The 21,970-nt window shown below is 34.0% G+C and overlaps 1 protein-coding gene across 1 annotated transcript; it reads left to right on the top strand.

Annotated features, from left to right (window-relative positions):
• The first annotated feature begins 2,844 nt into the window (after positions 1–2,844).
• Positions 2,845–6,722, top strand: LOC108454997 (probable inorganic phosphate transporter 1-9). The gene is made up of 2 exons (XM_017753628.2): positions 2,845–4,105; positions 5,743–6,722. The coding sequence occupies exons 1-2, from the start codon at positions 3,381–3,383 to the stop codon at positions 6,590–6,592; spliced, it is 1,575 nt and encodes a 524-aa protein (XP_017609117.1). The 5' UTR covers positions 2,845–3,380; the 3' UTR covers positions 6,593–6,722.
• Positions 6,723–21,970: the final 15,248 nt, after the last annotated feature.

Raw genomic sequence — 21,970 nt, 5'->3', positions numbered from 1 at the left:
TAGGGTCGTTTTAAGGCTGTCACAGTATGTATGTGCCATAGCATGTTTTCTTATTAAAATCTGTTTAATCGTTGGAATTAACATAGGGATATGTTAAGAGATGAATGGATTTATCTAGGTGAGTATGCTCATAAGTTAGCAAATTACCGAGTTGCCGTGAATTTATTCGTAGTAACAGAAGCATGAGTTTAATAATTCTAAGTTAAAGAAATGTAATTAATCCAACACAATTATGTCATCTTAATTAAAGCATATTTTGAAATTGTGCATTTGAGATTTATTTCTTTAGTTTACTTAGTTCAAAATCTTAGTTCTTAATCACCCTCTTCAAACAAAATATTTTTTCACCAAAGTGTTTTAAAATTGCATTCATAAATAATTCTTTTCACAGTCCCTGTGGGTACGATAACTCGACATTTACTTGTCACTTTATTACTTGTTGTGATTGTGTACATTTGCACATTTTCGTCGTTCCAATGACCAAGAAATTTTTATTGCAAGCAAGTGGCCTGATTTGAAGACAAATTGCTTTAAAAAGGGAGGGGATGATATAGCCACGCCGGAGAACGCCCTTAGTCCAGCTCACTAAGTGTGGCTTGCAAACTCTTGCAACCTGACTTAGTTTGATTCCAACTCAATGGAACACAATTCAGCTCGATTCTAGCTTATTGAGCTCAAATTTATCCTTTTAAATTTATTCATTTTAGTTGCTGGAATAATTTCATGCTTTAGCTAAGTCAATTAATTTAGTTTCAACTCATAAATATGTATTAAAAAATATGTTTTAATCTGATTCTAATTAATTAAAATGTTAAATGTGTCTTAGTTTAATGCATGGTTTAAGTGTGTCTAAAGTAGAGACAAATTAATTAGCTGCTGTTGAATTTAATTTGTGTCTTATTCTATTACATGTTTTTAATATGTCCTAGCTTCAGCCGAATTTATCATGTCTTAAACTAATCTTAAACTAATTAAATTTGCTGAATTGAATGTTGCAGCTACATGCATTGGACAACTTGATTAATGTGAGCTAATGATTTAGTTTATCCAAACACCCTTTCGAGAACGGCAAAGGGCAAGGGAGACCTGCTGTTTCTTCTTTCCAAGTTGGCCATTTAGCTCTCCAAGCAGCCTTAAAGAGCTTTCACATTGCTGGAAATTCTTTTCACATGAAGTGACCATTCGGTCATTTGCTTTCACACACAAAGGGCTTCTCAATTTCGTTGGTTTACACTCCATGGCTATTGAAGTGCCCTAAGCTGCTATTTAAAGTCCAAGACTAATCAGTTCTTCAAGGCAGCTCATTCAATCACTTTGGCCGAACCTAATTAAGGCCATTCAGCTCGTTTCAGCCCCTTATTTATTAACAATAATTCAGCTGATTAAAAACCCCGAAGAGGTTGTCCATTGGTATCACCAAGGTGCAGAATACTTCAAGAGATGTGTTGAAGAGCTCAATAGTTATTTTCTGCTTAATTAAGCTGAATTAAAAGCTGACCATTTAGTCCCTTTTGTGTCCATTCAGCTGGAACATGTTCAGCCTATAAATAGTTTTTTTGTAAACATTTTGAAGGTTAGACAATATACCTTGACATTTTTATGAATTTTAATTCATTTGTGAGTTTATTCAACTCTCTAAATTCGTTTAAGACTCAAGTAAACTTATTTAGCTTGCTAATGGCGTCTTTCTTATTTCTTTGAACTTATCACTCAATCCTGAGTGTGGCGTTCAACCATTTGATACCTTTGGTTCCTAACTCTTTATAGTTAACGGGTCAAGGTCCTTTCCAGCACCTTAAGTGACTTATAAGTTTCAGGTCAATACCTTCCATAGTATTGTTTCACTCTTGTCCTTAAGCTCAACTTTCCGTTCTATCCAACATTCTGATTTGTTTGCTTCAAACCTTAGCCGAATCTTCATCCTCATTCACCTAGCCATTTCCATCATCATTTCACTTAGCCAATTCCGCCCTTCTCGTTATTTCCCTTTGTTTCAACATCTAGCCGATCCTATCCTTAATCCATCCTAAAACTCTTTGAAAACCTTTCATTTAAGCATATATTTAGCTAATTTCCCTTAAACTCCGAATTGAACGAAACTTCTTCATTTAACGATCAGGCACAACAAACGACTCGAATCAAGTCACCGAGGCGAGTTCGTATTAGACGATGTCGCAATGTGAAAACCATGATGTCGCGACGTCAACTCATAAAATTTGGAAAATTTTCAATTAAGTCCTTAACCAACCTTGGGTTAGCAAAAAAGCTTTCGTAAACTCGTATAAGACTCAATAACGATTTTATATCATATTGGAAAATTGTTTTATACTAATTAGCATGTTGGAATGATTGAATTGTATTAAATTTTGTTGTAGTTGCTCTAGTAACGAATGTGATATCCTATAGCTCGAATCCGGCGATCAGGTCGGTCAAGAGGTATTAAATCGACGCTCCTTGAAATTGTTGTGACATGGCAACATTAAAGACTCCTCGTCATGACGTGAGGATGCAAAGTCGCGATGTCGGCTTCATTTCGCGACGAGGTGGCCTAACTTGGTCTTCCATGCGTATGTCTTCGATATCGCAACTACCTTGAATCATGGTCACAGCCAAAACTACCTTGAATCATGGTCACAACTTTGGCTACAGCTTCATCCCCAAGGTGCATTTTCAACTCCCAACAGATCTTATATATCCACACATCTTTATTTAAATATCAAAAGTATAAAATAATATAGAAATTGCTCAAAATCACACTTTTACGACTTAAATACCTAAAAACGTAAATTGAAACTAAAATTATTCAATTCTACTTAAAACATGTTGAAATGTGTATAAAAGAACAACAAATACATTTCCAATTATGACAGATGACTAGTACGAAAGAAAAGAAAAAAAATAAAAGCATTAGAATATGCATGCACAAATAAATACGAGAATATGTGTTTTATTGATTTAATTAAAGTAATATGTTAAATATGCAAAATTAAAAAAAAAATGTTTTAACTATTTGAAAAGGAAAAGAAATAGAAAACAATACTTAGAAAGCAACCATCGAGCAAGGTGCCAAGCTTCTAAACCTGTTGAAAAGATTTATTAAACTGAAGCGAAAGGTCCAATGACTTTGAAATGATTCGCATCCTGTGAAGAATCAATTCATGATGTTCAATAAAACCGAAAATCTCAAGACAAGAGGTGCTAAGCCAAAAGTCCATCTCCAAAGCTGATTGGATCACATTAACCCTTCAGCATAATTTCTTTCTGCTTTCTTCTCCAAGAAAATTACACTCTTTTCAGTCTTCTCTCTTGCCATTTTGCTTATATAAACATAGTTTCCTCGCCTGGCCTGCTTCACCATCGTCTAGCAAACTCAAACAGGGATGGTGTTGAAAGTCTTGTCCGCCCTCGATGCAGCAAAAATCCAGTTGTATCACTTCAAAGCAATCATCATCGCCGGCATGGGACTCTTCACCGACGCCTATGATCTCTTCTGCATCCCTCCCATCATGAAGCTCATAGGACGAATATACTACCTTGACCATCACAACTCAGACAAATGCTCGGTCATGCCCAAGGAGACACAATACAAAACCACCCCAACCGCTGTCGTGTCGACCCTGGTGTCCATAGCTCTTCTGGGCACCGCCGTAGGACAACTGGTGTTCGGGAGGCTTGGCGATCGGGCAGGAAGGCGCCGCGTGTACGGGCTGTCATTAGGCATGATGGTGCTGAGCTCCCTAGCATGCGGTTTCTCTATATGCAAGACCAGGAATTGCGTCTTGGTGAGTTTGGGGTTCTTCAGGTTCTTGCTGGGAGTAGGGATCGGGGGTGACTACCCTTTGTCAGCAGCCATCATGTCGGAGTTCGCTAATAAAAAGACACGTGGGGCCTTTATAGCTGCTGTGTTTTCGATGCAGGGGCTGGGGATATTGGCTAGCTCCATAGTGACGATGGTTGTGTGTAGGATATTTGAGGTTTCATCGAATGAGCCCAAGAGTGAAACTCCAGACGAGGCTGATATTGCGTGGAGGCTCATACTGATGATGGGTGCAGTTCCCGCTGCCTTGACGTATTATTGGCGTATGATGATGCCTGAGACCGCCAGGTAATTTACTATTAATTAATTAAAGCATAATGACTTTCCTTCAATTTAAAAAGATATTTATTTTTGTCATCTATTTATTTATTTTTTATTTTTATAATTTTTATATTTGTATTATTTATTAAATCATTAAAATTAAATAAAAAAGTATTCATGTGACAATTCAATTATCATGTGAGTAAGTAATTAATTTTTTAAAATTTAGATATATATTTTTATTTTTATTTTTAAATATCTTTTAATTTTTAAAAATTTTAAAATTAATTAATTATTGTCGTGATAATCTATGTGGATGCTCCAATAGTAAAATTAATATATATTAATTTTTTATTTATTTTGAAATTTTGATAAACAATGTAAATTTAAAAATTAAAAAGATAGAAAAATTAAATGAATGATTAATTTATTTTTTTGTAAATTAGATGTTAAATAAATGTGAGTTAAAAATATGTGGCTGCTAATTTTTCAAATAAAAATAAAGTAAATAAGTTTGGCATAATTATGAAGACAGGGTGGGATTGTAACATTCGGCTATAATTTATTAAATGTTGTAAGTAATGGGTATTTTCGGTAGTCGCAAATTAATTATACTGTAACTCTAGGAGGCAGTAATAAGATTATGATTTCGCATGAACCAACAAACAGAAACGGCTAGCTAGCTAGTAATATCAACTAAAATCAAAATTACCATACAAAAATATGTATTAATTCTTTGTTGATTATTCAGAATATCTTATTTATACTTATAGTCAACTCATTCTTAACTAACCTAGAATCCCTAACTAAAGAATGGTTAGGTGAAGAGCGCTAAATTGTTTGGGCTGTAGGACCAATTATCAAGCCGGCATTACATCCAATACATATGTCAAAATCCTTCCTACGTAAAAATTAGGGTGAAATCGTTTACATTAGAGTTAAAATATTGTTAAGTTTAAGTTTGAGTTTGAGTTTGAGTTAGATTTGAAATTTAGAGCTCGATCGAATATTTATTTTTAAGTTTTAGTTTGACTCGAAATATAATTAAACTACATCTTCAAGATCGAGCTTAATTAACTTTGTTTATCAATTTTTATATTCAATTTTGAACTCAAGTTCAACTCAAAAATTAAGTTAAGGTTAATAATATATATTAAAGGTAATAATATAATTTAATAATATAAAAATAAAAAAACTCGATAAAGTTTACGAGTTATTTGAGTTAAAGTATTACTAAACTCAAATTTAGCTCAACCGATAGTTGAAGCTCGACTCGATAATTACCAAATTAAGTTCAAATTGTTTTCAAATCAAATTCGAGTAATTTATTAACATTAATATCTTATTTATATTCTGTTTAAAATAAACGTATATTTAGAATAGATATATATTCAGCTTTGAAATACTACTCGATCCAAAGCATATGACACTGCTTTTTAATTCTGTAACAATGTTGTTACGTCATCATCATGAATCAATCGATCAAGGAAAAAAAAAAAAGTAAATAGGATATGGGGCGTCGGTTACATTGAAATAGTAGACATAACACCGATTATAGCTACCGTGCATGCAACTGCCATGCACAATTAATACAAAAATAGTGTACAAATTTGAAATTAATCATCTTATTAATAATTGTTTAAGTGGTTTTAATTAATTTCTAGATACACAGCTCTGGTGGAACAAAATGTGGTACAAGCAGCCATAGACATGAAGAAAGTATTAGATGTTCCAATGAGTGAAATTGCTGAAGACTCCCCTATCCGACTGAAACCGCCGGCACCACCTCATCCGTCCTATCCTCTTCTCTCCAAACGCTTCCTCCGCCGGCACGGTGTTGATCTCTTCTGCTGTGCCGCAACATGGTTTCTTGTGGACGTTGTCTTTTACAGTAGCAACCTCCTTCAATCTCAGATTTATCATCGCTTTATAAAGGACAACAATGATGTGAATGGCTATAAACTCGCTTTTAAAGTTGCTCGTTTCCAAGCAATTCTTGCAATCAGCTCTACCATTCCAGGTTATTGGGTCACAGTCTATTTTATTGATCGCATTGGGAGAGTCAAAATCCAATTGTTAGGATTTTTGTTCATGGCACTGGTTTATTTCGCGATTGGTATACCCTACAAATACTACTGGAGTGACAACATAGGTGTTGGGTTTATGGCTCTCTACTCCCTCAGTTTCTTCTTTTCCAATTTCGGACCAAACACCACCACTTTTATTGCCCCTGCTGAATTATTTCCAGCAAGATTTAGATCAACATGTCATGGCATTGCAGGGGCCGTTGGAAAGGTTGGCGCAATCATTGGGACGATTGGTTTTTTCTGGGCTTCGAGGAATGAGAAAGATAGTGGCAAGCCGAACCCCGTGAGAATGACCGTGGCACTAGTAATCTTGGGTGTGGTGTGTCTTGGCGGCCTCGTGCAGACTTATTTTCTTACACGGGAAACCATGGGAAGGTCCCTTGAGGACAATGAGATCTATGAAGATGAACTTATATATGATACATAAAATTTCTAGTAAAGTTTTTAAAATTTTTTAAAGGTTGTTATTATAATATATTAGTTTTGTATAAATTATACAATGACTGAAATTATAATTTGTATTGCGTTGAAAATGAAGTTAGGAAATGATGAATAAATCTTATGGAATGAAAATATACAAATAAATAAATAAATAAAATTGGATCACTTTAACGAGGATTTGAATGATAATTTAGAACTGCAAACTATTAGAGCTTCAGCTAAGGGATCAGGGAGTACAGTATAAGAAGAAACTGTAAAAGAATTGCTTTTTTTTTGTTCAGTCAAAGAATTGCATTTACACGTTATTAATCTGCAGTGGCCTCTAAAGTTAGATAATGTGATGTTATCAATATGTGCATTTAATCGAAGTGTTTAAAATTGATGATTTTAAAAAATCTAGATAAATGAATGTACTTATTAACTATTAGATGATTGTATAGAAATTAATAGTTACTTGTAACAACTATATAAAAGTTGTAAGTGATGAAACCATTGTAAAAAAAAAAAAAAAAAGTAAGAGTGTAAGAGAATATGATGTGAAAAAAAGGATATCTGTTCTATATAGAGTGTCTTTTCCCTTCACCATCTTTATAATTCTCTCTAACAAAGTGATTAAGAGATAGAGATCCTTATAAAGTGAGAGAAAGTGTGTGCATAAAAAAAGTTTGAAGTGACAAGTGATGGCTTCCATAAACACAAACTATAGCAATGTTCAAGTTACTATCTTCGAAGGTGAAAATTATGATTTTTTGGCAGTCAAAATGAAAGCACTATTCACTTCCTTGAATGTCCTATAATTTATCAAAAAAGGTTATTGTTATACGTCAAAAACCTAAGACCCAAGTCCTAGAAAGGATTCGAGCCTCCGACCCACAACCTGACCACGAGAAGACAACAAGACAAACCATCTTGCAAGGCAAGGCTACAAATCCAACTCGTAGGAACCTTGTGTGAGCTCACAGGGCAAGGTTGCAAGACCAGCCTGCAGATCCAACTCGCAAGACAAAGTTACAGACCTAGCTTGCAAGAACCTAGCGAAGATAGCAGTCTCACTTCACATACACCCAAAGAACTCACTAAAAGGGCCACGTACTCTACAGGCCATCCAGACACGTGTCCAGTAAGTACGGAGCCCACCCAGAGCACCAGTCCTAGAAACATAAAGGACCGCGTGCTTCATAAACACATGCCCAGTAGACCTGGAGTTCACAGAGAATGTCAATACTAGGGACAGAAAATGTCAGTACTAGGGGTAGCGGAATCAAGACAAAATAGTGGGGCCCTATCATGAGCTGTAATAGTACTTGTAACAACATGTATAAATACCCAAATATTCATATCAATAAGACACAAGAGAAATATTACTTAACAATTCGTGCGGTGAACGCGAACGTATTTCCAATCATCAGATTTTTTTCAAGTTTGATTAAGTTTTCTTTTCGAAGCAAATGGTTCACCCAAGTGACAATTTCCCCTTTAACTCATCATCAGGACAGGTCGGAGCGTCAGGCTTTGGTGCCGAACATGACAAAGCAGATTTGTTCTTCAAATGGTTCACCGACAAACTGAAAAACTTTGACAATGTGGTTTATTGGGGAGCCTCCATCCCTGGACTTGAACGTCTCCACTGGTCAGGAGTTCCCACTTCCTCTCAACCAAGAGGCTCCCCCACAACAGTTTCTAGTCCTCTAGGAGCAAATGAAACTCATGAGGGACCACATGGCCACCCAGAAAGGCACAGTTCTTAGAACAATAGGCTTTCCAGTGGGAGTTGTTAAAGCAGAACGAGGAGTTACGAAGTGTTAGGATTTCGACCCGATTAAGCAACGAACAAGAAAATAGCAGAATAAATTGAGAAATTGAAAACACAAATTTAACGTGGAAAAACCCCTCCAAAGAGGATAAAAAACTACGGGCAAAGATAATTTTACTATAATGGCAAAAGAACGAAGAGTACAAAAGATGGAGATAAAAACTAAACCCCGAAAACCCAAAAACAAAGAACCCACAAAACATAAACACAAAATTCTCTAAATGTGTTATGAGTTCTAATCTCTAAAAATAGGTATATTTTCTAAGGCTGTAAAAGAGCCTATTTATAGGCTAAATTCATAAGTCAAATAATAGTAAAATAATCTAAACTAATCAGTGTTTGATTGAAACAAATAAACAGAGTTTAACTGAAAGACTATTTTTCAAATTTGACTGAAAATAGGAGTCATATTTAACAAATCTCCACCTTGACTCATATTTCCACAACGCCATCTTTGCCAAAGCCCGCCACGAGCCTATCTTGAACTATGCAGGGAATTAACTGAGTCGAATTTGTGCTTAGAAACTGGAAGACTTCTAGCCTTCGACTTGTACACTGCCAAATCAAAACTAACCCGGGTCTGATTTTCTCGAACACAGTGCCCTAACTTTTCAAAACTTGCATCTAAAAGAGAACCTCTCTTCAACGAAACAGTCATACATTTTTCCCTCCTATGACCAAGTTGCCTCCGCTCCAAACAAGTTGACTTCAACTCCGTAACAGACGAGGGACGTCCGATTTCACCGGTCACTGTATAACCTTCCAGAATATAAAGACTGCCGGTTCTTTTACCTTTTAACAAAATGAGAGCTCCACGAGATACTTTAATACCGCTCGACTCGATGTTGATTTTGCATCCTTTCAAGTCTAAAATACTTAAGGAGATGAGATTCTTTCGTAAATCAGGTACATATCTGACATCTGAGAGTGTTCTAATCATCCCATCATGCATCTTAATTTTAACAGTACCAATACCAATTACCTTACTAGATGAATCGTTTCCCATGCGCGCAACTCCACCTTCAATCGAACTGTATGTGGAGAACCATTATTTATTGGGACACATGTGGAAAGAACATCCTGAATCTAGGATCCACTCGGACGTGACCTTGGTGTTATCACTTGTTGACACTAACAAGAAATCATCCCCATTTTCATCGGCCAAATTAGCACCAGCTACATCTTCCTCGTTACTCTCAGCAGCTTTTTTATTTCGCAGTTTATAACAATCTGCTTTGACGTGACCTAACTTTTTACAATAGCGACACCTTTTATCTCATTTATTTGATGCTACCAAAATGGAAGCTTGCCTATCTGTCTTGCTATCCAAATAAAGCTCATTGTCGAGTTTGTCTCTACTCAACAAATGACCCTTCACATCTTCGAATGAGAGTTTGTCTCTGCCATAAATCAGGGTCTCCCTGAAAGACTTGTATGAAGGGGGTAAAGAGCACAATAATAGCATAGCCTGATCTTCATCGTCAATATGAACCTCAACATTCTTTAAATCATTTAAAAGAGTGATGAATTGACTGATGTGATCTCTAAGAAGCTCACCTTCGTTCATGCGAAACGTAAATAGACGTTGTTTCAACACTAAACGGTTAGCCAGAGACTTAGTCGCGTAAAGAGTTTCTAACCTTTTCCACAAGGCAGATGAGGTCTTCTCCATCAATACCTCCTGCAATACCGTATTCGTGAGGCACAACTGGATTGCAGATAAAGCCTTTTCATCAAGCTCTTCCAATTCTGTTTTATTTAGATTCTCAGGCTTTTTCCCGATAACAACCTTTTTCAAGCCTGATTGAACTAGAATTGCCATCATCCGAACTTGCCACAGATTGAAATTTGTCTCACCATCAAACTTCTCAATTTCAAACCTTGTTGTTGCCATCTCTGAACGGGCTGATCTATGAAAATTGAACTAGCTCTGATACCACTTGTTAGGATTTCGACCCGATTAAGCAACGAACAAGAAAATAGCAGAATAAATTGAGAAATTGAAAACACAAATTTAACGTGGAAAAACCCCTCCAAAGAGGATAAAAAATCACGGGAAAAGATAATTTTACTATAATGGAAAAAGAACGAAGAGTACAAAAGATGGAGATAAAAACTAAACCCCGAAAACCCAAAAACAAAGAACCCACAAAACGTAAACAAAAAATTCTCTAAATGTGTTATGAGTTCTAATCTCTAAAAATAGGTATATTTTCTAAGGTTGTAAAAGAGCCTATTTATAGGCTAAATTCATAAGTCAAATAATAGTAAAATAATTTGAACTAATCAGTGTTTGATTGAAACAAGTAAACAGAGTTTAACTGAAAGACTATTTTTCAAATTTGACTGAAAATAGGAGTCATATTTAACACGAAGGAAGGTGCAAGTTTACAACTCTGGTTCACAAGGCAACATAAACATACAGGACAAAGCCTCGATAAGAAAATGAAAAAACAAAATGGACGAGCTAAGAAGAGATGTGTGGGCATTGCACTCTGAATCATAAGACATAGACCGGTTATTTTGTTCCAATAACCTACTGGCCCTTGAAATCACGACAATAAGCTTACCACACGACTTTAAGGTGCCGAAAGATATGTTTGAAGGAAGAAGAGACCCCCAAGCTCACTTGATGAAATACAACGACTATATGAAAATCCTAGGGGCATCAGACGCGGCGAAATGTAAAACTTTTTCCACAAAATTTAAATGTAACAGCCGTTTTCGGTAAAAATCAGAACAGTGGTTTCGGGACCATAAATTCAAAGTCAAAAAAATTATTTTTATATTATTTTGAGGTCTATAGCATGATAATATTATAGTATAACTTTTTCCACAACATTTAAATGTAACAGCCGTTTTCGGTAAAAATCAGAACAGTGGTTTCGGGACCACAAATTCAAAGTCAAAAAAATTATTTTTATATTATTTTGAGGTCTATAGCATGATAATATTATAGTATAAAAATTTCGTTGAGAAATTTTACCATTTGCATGTTCAATTTGATGAAAAGGACTAAATCGCATAAAGTGCGAAAGTTATGTTCTATTAACTAAAGGTATTAAATAGCTATAGAACTTTAATTTGGAAGTCCTTATTTGGTAATTATCCCATTAAAGAGATAGTGGAATATGATGGCTTGGCATTTGGTGTAAAATATAAGTTGTATAAAGGTTATTTTTGTAAATTGGTCAATAATGACAAAACAAATAAAATAAAAGAAACAAAGTGTCATCCTTTTCACTCCTTTTCACCAGCTGAATATGAAGACTTAAGAAGCCATGGGAGAGCTTCAACATTCCGCCATCTCTCTCTTGTGCATGTAAGTGCGTTTTTGTTTCGTTTTTAATGATTTTTATGTGTTCGGGATCGTTGTAGCTTAACCTAGCTAACTAGGGGACTAATTTGCAAAATTATTGAATAGTTTGAGATTTTCCATTGATGAAAATGCTAGGGTTTTGAAGTTTTATGGAAGAAAATAAATCATTGCTATTAATTAAACAACATTTGTTAAGAGATTTTTTAATGAAATTACTTATTAGGGTTTAAATTGAGAAAAGTGAATTGTGAAATATATGGCTGTTGTGAACATGTATAAAATTCGGCTGGGCTTGAGTGTAGTGAAATTTCATGAATTTTTATTTTACGAGCCTAGGGACTAAATTGTAAAAAGTCAAAAGTATAGGGGCAAAATGGTAATGTTGTCATAATACAAATTTTGGATTTAATTGAGTAAAATAATGATTAAATGAGTTAAATTTGATTATATATATCAAGAAAAACGATGTACGAATTTAGATCAAGGGAAAGACAAAGTTATCGATTAAACGATCGTTTTTCGTTGAACGGTTTCAAGGTAAGTTCGTATGTAATAAACATTGTTATATTTACGTTTTAAATGATTTGATATTGCATTGTGAATTATGACCTTGCGGACACATTTGATGAAGATTCGGCATTAAAAATCCCGGTTGAACCTTAGGAATAGATTAGGATACGAATGACATGTCATTAGGGGATACATTGAGTTGGCTTAGGGCCATGATATTGGCACTTCGAATGTGTGCGAGATACATTGAGTTGGCTTCGGGCCATGATATTGGCACTTCGGGTGCGAGATACATTGAGTTGGCTTCGGGCCACGATATTGACACTTAGTGTGCGAGATTCTTGAGTATCCGATATTATTCCAAATGGTTCAACAGGTATTTTGAAGATATGAAATGGTGAGAGATAGTCACGTATCAGTACAGGAATGTACAGAAATTCAATTAAATATTGAATCCATGAAATTGAAAGTTCATGATCATTGTGGGAATAAATATATGTTAAACTTGTGATTAATAGTATATATTTATGACGTATAAATACATGGTAAACTTGGTTGATGATTGTGTGTTAGGTTTTTGGGCCAAGTTGTGTTGTGATATAGTATGTTTTATTTACTTAAATTGTGGTTCAATGGATATGAGAAAAAGGTAAAGATCGGCAAATTTTTCGATTAGAATTGCTATTGAAAGCATGAAAAAGTATGAGTTTTTGGATGATTGAAAAATATTTAGCCATATGCTTGATATATGAATGCACATAAGTAATGTAAACTTATGTATAATGTTTTGTAATAATTTGGTAGTTCATGTGATGTTTAAAGTTGAAAAGCTAATGTTGTTTAGGCTAAGGCCAAGACATGTTGGAGTGACTTAAATGGTTTATGCTTATAAATTGAAGTTATAAGCTTTATTTCTTTGAATTACGAACTTACTAAGCATTTTATGCTTACTTTATTTTAATTTCTGTGTGTTTCTAGATATTGGAAGCTTATTCGGGTTGGAAGATGTCAGAGACATCATCACACTATCCATTAGCTATTTTGGTACTCATAGTTTTATAATTTCGGTTATAATGGCATGTATAGGTCGTGTTGGCTAATGGCAACCTACATGTTTTCTTAATGATGGATTTTAGCCATTTGATTTGGCTTGTAAATGATGTGTATTTTGGTTTGTGAATAGCCATGTGATTTGGCTTATCTTGGTATGTATATGTATATATGTGTAAAAGCCCATTTATGATGTGGTTTATATTTGCTTGTGAATGTCTTGTTGTAAATTGGTAATGATGGTACCAAATGGTTGAATTTGGGATTTGTATGCTTCTGGTTGTAAGTAAAATGATGCATAAAAATGTTACTATATTGATGAATGGAGAATGTGATTTTGGTATGAGATTTAATGGAATATTATGGTACTTGTGTGTCTTGTGATTGATGGTATTGATATATCATAAATTGAACTTGGTTTAGATGAGTTTTAATGCCATTTGATGATATGGTCATATGTATTTTGAGTTGGTATAGGTGTATGCAAATTTGGATGAGAAATGTGGCTTGAAACATAACCTATTTTTTCCCATACGGGCAGAGACACGGGCGTGTATCTCAGTCGTGTGTGACATATGGCTAGGTAACACGGTCGTGTGTCCTCTGATACTATTCAAAAATCAAGTTATTAGCTTCATACTCCCTAGCACACGGGCATGTGACTTGGCCATGTAGTATAAGTCAGTATATCCTCTAGTTTTGGCACAGCCTAGCACACGACCTGGCACACGGGCTTGTGGTTTGGCCGTGTAACCCAAGTTAGAGAGTTACATGAGGTCAGACACGGGCTGGGACACGGCCGTGTGATCCCATTTTGAATGCCCACACTGCCTGAGACACGGGCGTGTCCCTTCACACGGCCTGACCACATGGGCGTGTGTCCCCTATACCTTAGAAAATTTTGCATGTTTTTCAAAAAAAATTCTTAAGTATTCGGTTTAGTCTCAGACCATTTTTAATGTCTATTTAGGGCCTCGAGGGCTCACATTAGGGACTATATGAATGAATTTGAATGGTTTTGATTTGTATGAGAGTTGTTTATGAAATGTTTGAATGATTAAGTTATAAGTTCGGTAATGCTCTGTAACCCTATTTTAGCGTCGAATATAGGTTAGGGGTGTTATATTTATTGGTATCAAAGCACGGTTTAGTCAATTCTTGGACTAACGTAGCGTATGTGAGTTTAGCTATACATGCCATTATATAACCTGTGATAGTGTGATATCTCCCGAATCTGAAGAGATTTGTTGTGCTTAGACAGAGACACTTTCCAACCGAGCTAATTTTGATAGTGCTGAAAGTGATACTTAAGTATCTGAGTAAAAATGTAACAGTCCCATTTAGATCCTAATCGGAATGGAAGTTTCGGGACCACGAATTCGAGTCAGAAAAATATTTTAAAATTCTATTATGTGTTTATTTTGTGTGAATTTATATCTGTGAAATTTTTGTGATTTAATTTTATCGTTTAGGTGTCCGATTAAATAAAAGGACTTAATCGCGTAAATTAAAAATTTGGTAGTTTAATATATAAAGGGCCGAATTGTTAGTGGCTTTTAAAGATGAAGGATTTATATTGTATATAACCCATAAATATATTAGTGGGACGGTTTAAGACTTATATTATGTGGTTTTTATATTAAACTATTAAGGTTATAAAAGTAATTTAATTATTAAAACATATATATGATACAATAACATAAAATAAACTATGTTTTATCATTCTCTCTTGCACTGAATATAAGCTAAAAGAGAAAGAAAGAAAAAAGGCTAGGGTTCGGCCAATTTGAAGCTTAATTAAGGTATGAGTTTAGCTCAATTTTTCATATTTTCTTCGTTTTTGAGATCGTTGCTTCGAGTACTACAAAACCCAAGCTTTAATTTTTTATTTTGATGAATATTTTGAGTTGTGCCATTGTTGATAGCTTGTGATTTTTATTGTTTGATGATGAAAAATGAAAGATATGTTTTAGATTAACATATTTTGTATTGGAGTTTTTAATGATTTTGAGTAATTAGGACTTAATTGTAAAATAATAATTTGAGGCTACAATGTGAAATTAATGAATTATAAGGGCTTGTATAGACATGGGTAATATTCGGCCTAGCTTGGGTATGGAGAAATTTGGTGTATTTTGTGTTTTGTCCAATAGGGACTAAATTGTAAAAATTATAAATGTCAGGGGTAAAATGGTAATTTGCCTATTTATGTGTTTTTGGACTAAATTGAATGAAAATATGTTTGAATGAGCTTAATTTGAATATGTTTAGCTCAAGAACCAAAGAAATCGGATTTGGACTGGGGAAAAACGAAAGTTGTCGACTAGCAGTCCCGTCCCGTTTTACAACGTCCAAGGTAAGTTTATAAGAAAATAGACGTGTTTATTGTTAGTATAATGTTATAATTACATGCTGTTCTAAAATGTTATAATTAAATTATGCTAAGGTCGAATATGTTAAATTTGGCTATGACATTTTCGAGTTCGATTCGACTAAGATACGACATCCGAAAGCCCCGTATGAACCTTAGGAATAGCTAGGATACATATGTCATGACATAGGATTCCGATATATGTGTGCGAGTAAGTCAATGGCATTGATTTTTTATTCTGATATGTGTTTACGAGTAAGACCCTGTCTAGGACAGTGGCATTGATACGTGGCTACATGTAAGACCACGTCTGGGACGTTGGCATTATACGATTTATGTAATTATTCGAGTGTCCTATCCAATTATGAATGGTTCATCGGACAAAGATAATTGTATACGGATTGTGTAATACGAGTTAAATGGCCAGGTATGAGTTAGTTGATTATTAACAAAAATAAGGTAAGTGTATTTGGTTTATTGTATATTATTGAATGAGTGTTAATTTTGTGTATGTGCATTTATGTGTATTCGGTCAAATGAGCAACATATGTACATGGGATTATATTATGAATGTGTGAACTAGGTACCTATTGATCATTTGGCCTTGAAGGTTAAATAATGTTTTGTTAAGTTTGATTATATAAGCATTCGGTTTAAGTAAAATACCATTGTATACAAACGCACATGATATTGTTAGTTGAATTCTTGTGCTTACACGAATAAGTATGTATATGTATTTAATTGTATAGTTATGTTATAACCTAGGAAGTTGGTCTCACATTCAGTTAAAGTGGTTGTGATAGCATTTGGCTATGTAGAAATATGCATGGAAATGCTACTACTTATTTCACTTGTAAATTCGAAGTTAAAATTGGTTTGTTTATACCATTTGGCTTAGCTTGAAAGAATTGATCAAATCTTGAAATAGTATATTTGTTTTAAACTTACTAAGCTATGTTAGCTTACCCTTGTATTTGATTCTTTGTTTTATAGATTTTGGAGTCAAGCTACAAGCTTGGGAAACCGTCAGCCAAGTTCATCACACTATCTACCGTTTTGGTATTTTATTGGCTAAACTTAGATTATGGCTTGTATAAGCTGGAATATATTTTTGAAATGTTGATTTTGGTTATGTAACTAAGGCCATGCGAAAATGGCTTGTTACTTATGTTTAGTTTTAGTTTTATATGTGCTTAGTTTTGGTGTCCATGATTTTGGTTTGGTATATGCTACAATGCTTGATCATGGTTTGGTATGTGGTAAGTATCTTGGTATAATGATAATGATTTTATATTTTAGGTTGAATTCGGTTTAGGATTGAATTATTGTTCAAGCCTTTTGATAAATATATTATATGTTGTGGTCTTTTAAAATCATTATGTTATCCTCGAAGTGTATTAAAGTATATATATAAATATGGCTTGCAAAAATACTTATGGTTCGGTCATATGTTTATAAATGATGATATTTATGCTAAGGTTTGTCATGTGTTTGCTAGGTTACAATTATGTCATATGCTTGTAATAAATTAATGACCGTCAATATATATACTAGGACATGTGTATATGAAATATTTGGTCATCTTGATTTAGTTGAAAATTTATATATACTTTACTAGGGCATAAAATGATTATATTATAGATGTTACATATATATATGTAAATATGCGAATGGTTGATTTTATTAAATGTGCAAGTTGCTTACAATTTATATATATGTTAGGTGTTCTATGTTTTGAATTGGTTTGGTGATGATAGACATGATGAAATAAAAAGAAAATGTTGGATAAGTGTATACAAGTTAATTGATTCGTTTGTTAAGTGATGAATATTGCATGTGTCTTATGAATAAATAGTCAATTGTTCTATCATGTGTTTAATGTAAAATGTGACCGCTACCTTAAGGTTGATTGCATATTATGTATATGTATATGTTAGTCTATTCGGCGATGGTGTAATGTATTAAACATCTATTTGTGATTACTTATTAAATTTCATAATATGGTTGCATGATTTGACGTGGGTTCTAAGGATTTACTCTTAATGTTGATTTGCGAATGGCATTAAGAGATTAATAGTTAAGAAGCCTAAATATTGATTCACTTTGTATTAAAGAATAAAGCATGCAAGTTTATTTTGCCTATTTCCTATGTCGCATATGTGGTGGTCTAAAATATGTTTTATGGCTTATTAAATTTTAAATGTGTATGTGAATTGGTTACCATGTGAATAACCACATAACTGATACTAGAGGTATATTTGACCATGTTCGTATTAGTTAATATCGCGCATGTAAATACTTTGATGCTGTAAGCAATACATTGAGTTTAGTTGTGACATTGTTTATGCAAGATATATGTCATTACTTGTTTTGAAACGTAAATTGATTTTATTTTCTATTATAAATGAACTCGACTTGAGTGAATGTATGCATATGTATAAATGTTTGGAATTGAACCGTTGATCAGTAATGCCTCATAATCCTAATCTGGCGACGGATACGGGTTAGGGGTGTTACAAAAAATGTGTTTATGATGAGTTGAAACTCAAAAAGGTATGAATAAAAATTCATAATATTTTGTTGATGAGAAATGTTATGTTATATGCGTGTTTATATGAGAGTTAAATTTTGAGGCTTTACAATCTTCACCCCCCTCACTAGTATAGTATTATACAATGAAATTCACAAGATTTAGATTGGGTTAGCTCACAAAGGTGAAATCAAGAGTTCAAGGGTTGAATGATTTATAATGTGGTCAGAGATGAGAATAGGTTATCAAGTAAAGGCAGTTCTAAAAGAGATATCAAATTATTCTGAAGATCATTCAGATTACGCAATGTCGTTGTTAAAGAAGAAGTTAATCTCGACTAATCGACTTATTCAGGTATGATATCTAAAGCATGTATTAACCGAAATTTCTTCTTAATTGATTTTCATTATTGAACAGAATAATGTTGAAGTAGTGATGATGGTAATAATTAGTGGAATAATGTTTGAGTTGTAAAGATATCTGAGTGCAACAATTATAGTTGAGTAGATTATGACGATCTCTTCTGGGTATTCTATGTGTTCATTCATTAGTAGAGGTATATGTAGCTGTTCATTTTCAGATGAAATTCTTATCATATGAGAATGCTAGTTAACCATATTGTTAGAAGAAAGCATTGTTGGTCTGGTTGGTTTATGATCGACATTACTCTATCGTTCTTTGGCATTCTAATCCTTTATGTTTAGTAGAAAATTTGATGGTTAAATTCATTTGATGCTAGTATTCTGTTTCTACTGGTTGTTGCTCTACTTTATATATATATGGAAAGTATATTGTCTCTGTCATAATTGATTCCAATGCGTATGAGTTTTCTGGATTTTCTTTGGGATATCATCAAGATCTTTATCATCCAATATAGGTTCTTTTCTCGAAAATTCAGTATAGCTTCACATCTTGGATTTCCTTATCTCGGTTTTTTTATCATTCTTACTATTTAATTTAACAAACATGGCTCATCTATAAAGGATATTCATTGATCGAAAATAATTATATTTATTATGGTTATAATTTCTAGTTTGATCATGGGAGCATGGTGACACTAATCTCAAGTTTTTCTAGTTTTTGTGAAAGGGGTTGACCACGGCAAAAGTATAGACGGTGGAAGCTCAAGCTCAAATTTGTATAATGGTTTTCTTTTCTCAGGTAAGCTTGATTAAAGTCAATAAGTTAAATCAGAATATTATGTTTCATTGAGCTAATGCAGTTTGTAAAGATCTTTGACTAGCATGTTGAGGGAATTATTAAAGATTGTATGTTTGAGTTGTTCTAACAACATGAAGAAGAGATTACTTTGAAAAATTATTATCTAATAGTTGAGATCGACTAAATTGTTTTATTTAGAGCGGGTTATTCAGTTGAAAAGTATTTTAAGTTATATGCATTTAAGTTTGTCCTTAGATATGGAAATAATTTTGTGCATTCACGGGTAAATAGATTGACAGCCTGAAAGAAGAATTCATGTTCTAGAAAACATGATACAGAAATATATCTATTAGATTTGTTCTAATTGAAAGACATTATTATGAGTTAAAGTTGTGCTGATTGATAAATTTGTCGCTCTTGTGAAGTGTGAATGGCCTGATACTTGTTAAAAAAGTTTTAAACAGTTGAAAGCATTGTTAACTGAAGCACTAAAGAATTTGTGATTTTCAGTGATGTGTCATTGAAAGGATTGGGATGTGTTTTAGTACAAGAATATAAAGTGGTAATTTATGCTTTCAGATAGTTAAAGCCACATTAAAAGAATTATCTGACATTTGACTTAGAGTTGGCCGCTATTGTGTTTGGGTTGAAAATTTTGCAACACCATTTGTTTGGTGAAAAATGTCACATACTTACTGATCACAAGAGTTTAAAGTATCTGATGTCACAAAAAGATTTGAATCTGAGTCAGCATTAATGGCTTGAGCTATTGAAATATTGACAGTTAGTTATTGATTAACCTTTGGGAAATCCGGCGTCGACATGGGTTAGGGGTGTTACGCTTAGAGGGAGTGCAAATGACTTGTATCTCTCCCTCCCACAAGGGTTGATCTAAAACTTCTCACAATTAGGACAGATGTTCTTGGGCAGATTTAAGACTCATAGGGCAATCATGAACACGCCTATGTGCCTGATGTCGGTAAAGCAAAGGAAAGGTGAGTCCTTCTAGGACTACGTAAAAATATTCCATGCCGTGACCTTAAACATAAAAAATTTAGAGGATCAGTGGGCTATAGATGCCTTCATCATGGGAGTGCAGAACGATCATGTACAATATTCCTTTACGGATAACAGGCCTCAGAGTTTAGCTGATTCGTATGAGTGAGCTCATAAGTTTGTTGAAGTAGAATAAATCAAAAGGGCATTACATGCCACATGCAGAGAGAAGACAGGTAGTTTTAGAGTAGAGAAGGACCTTACAGCTGATAAGATTGTCCTGGTTTGTCATTACGGGTAAGAAATGATAGGCCACAAAGAAGTTAGACTCAAGGTGATACCCACAGGTGTAACAACCCGATTTAGGGGCTAGTCGAAATAGTTGTCTCGGTACCACAAGTCCGAAGATAGAAAAATTATTTTTATTATTATATTAGTGCATGAGAAATTTGGTGAGTTAATTTTAATGTTTTCAAGCCCGAATGCTAAAAAGGACTAAATCGCATAAAAGGCAAAAGTTGCATTTTAGTACCCAAATGTGTCAATTAGCTAGAGAACTAAAATTTGGGGCCTTTAAAGAGCAATTAGACCCTTGTGCATTGGCTTGGCCGGCCATGGGGAGACAAATTGGAGAGAAGGTCAAAATTAGGTGAGGGTGAGGTCATCAATTTTGAATAGTTTTATGTTAAATAAAAAAAAGGCCATTTCTTCTTTATTTCTTCTTCTCTTTCACTGATTTTTACTAGCCATAGGAGGGTTTTGAAGCTTCAAAAATTTCAGCAACATTAAGCCTCTCAATTAAGTGTTATTAAATGTTTCTATTAATGATTTTTACATTTTTGGACTCCTTAAAACATAGGCTTTCTAATGAGAGGTCTATTTTGCAACATGGTGGAAGTTTAGGGTTTTTCCATGAAAATATTGTAATTTTTTCTGAGTTTTTATGGAGGAATATGAGTATTAGTTGTGTTTTAAACAACTTTTATGAAGGGTGTTAGCATAAAAACACCTAAAGGGACTAGTTTGCATAAGTTGCAAATTAAGTAATAAGTGTGTGATATAGTGAGACTTTGGGATTTCTATAGTAGTAAAAAGAGTTTAGCTAGGCTTGAAATATGAAGAAATTCAATAAAAATCGAATTTCGGGCATAGGGGTAAAATGGTCATTTTGCCAAGACCTAGGGGCAAATTGGTCATTTTACCAAAGTTGTGAATTTATGAATCCTTAATTGTGTTTAGTGACTAAATGGATGTATATTGTTAATATAGATCAAGATTTTCCAAAATCGAGCCTAGACCGAGGCAAAACCAAGCAATCCGATTAAGCCGTCTAGTCAAGCACTTTTTGAAATTCGAGGTAAGTTGTATGTAAATAATACAACTACATGGTCAATACTTGTATTCATATTGTCATTGAATTGATATTGTACGAGTTGTTAAGTTATAAATTGAGAATGCCTTATAATATTTGAGATAGTAGAAATATCCCGTTGAAACCCTAGGATATGAACTGGATATTTGTACCAAGACATTGGGTGATTTGTGCGCCAGAGTAAGCATGTCTGGGACATGCTTTGGCCACATTATGAGAGCCAGTGTAAGACCATATCTGGG

This window comes from Gossypium arboreum, unplaced genomic scaffold (genome assembly GCF_025698485.1).
Source record: "Gossypium arboreum isolate Shixiya-1 unplaced genomic scaffold, ASM2569848v2 Contig00243, whole genome shotgun sequence".
In the NCBI taxonomy this organism is placed as follows: Eukaryota; Viridiplantae; Streptophyta; class Magnoliopsida; order Malvales; family Malvaceae; genus Gossypium; species Gossypium arboreum.
The sequence above is the reverse complement of the archived record's forward strand: the minus strand, read 5'-3'. Positions and strand labels throughout refer to the sequence as shown.

Coding starts and splice junctions, on each gene's coding strand:
- LOC108454997 (XM_017753628.2), top strand. CDS start 3,381: ATGGTGTTGAAAGTCTTGTCCGCCCTCGATGCAGCAAAAATCCAGTTG. Junction 4,106..5,742: donor ATGATGCCTGAGACCGCCAG/GTAATTTACTAT, acceptor ATTAATTTCTAG/ATACACAGCTCTGGTGGAAC.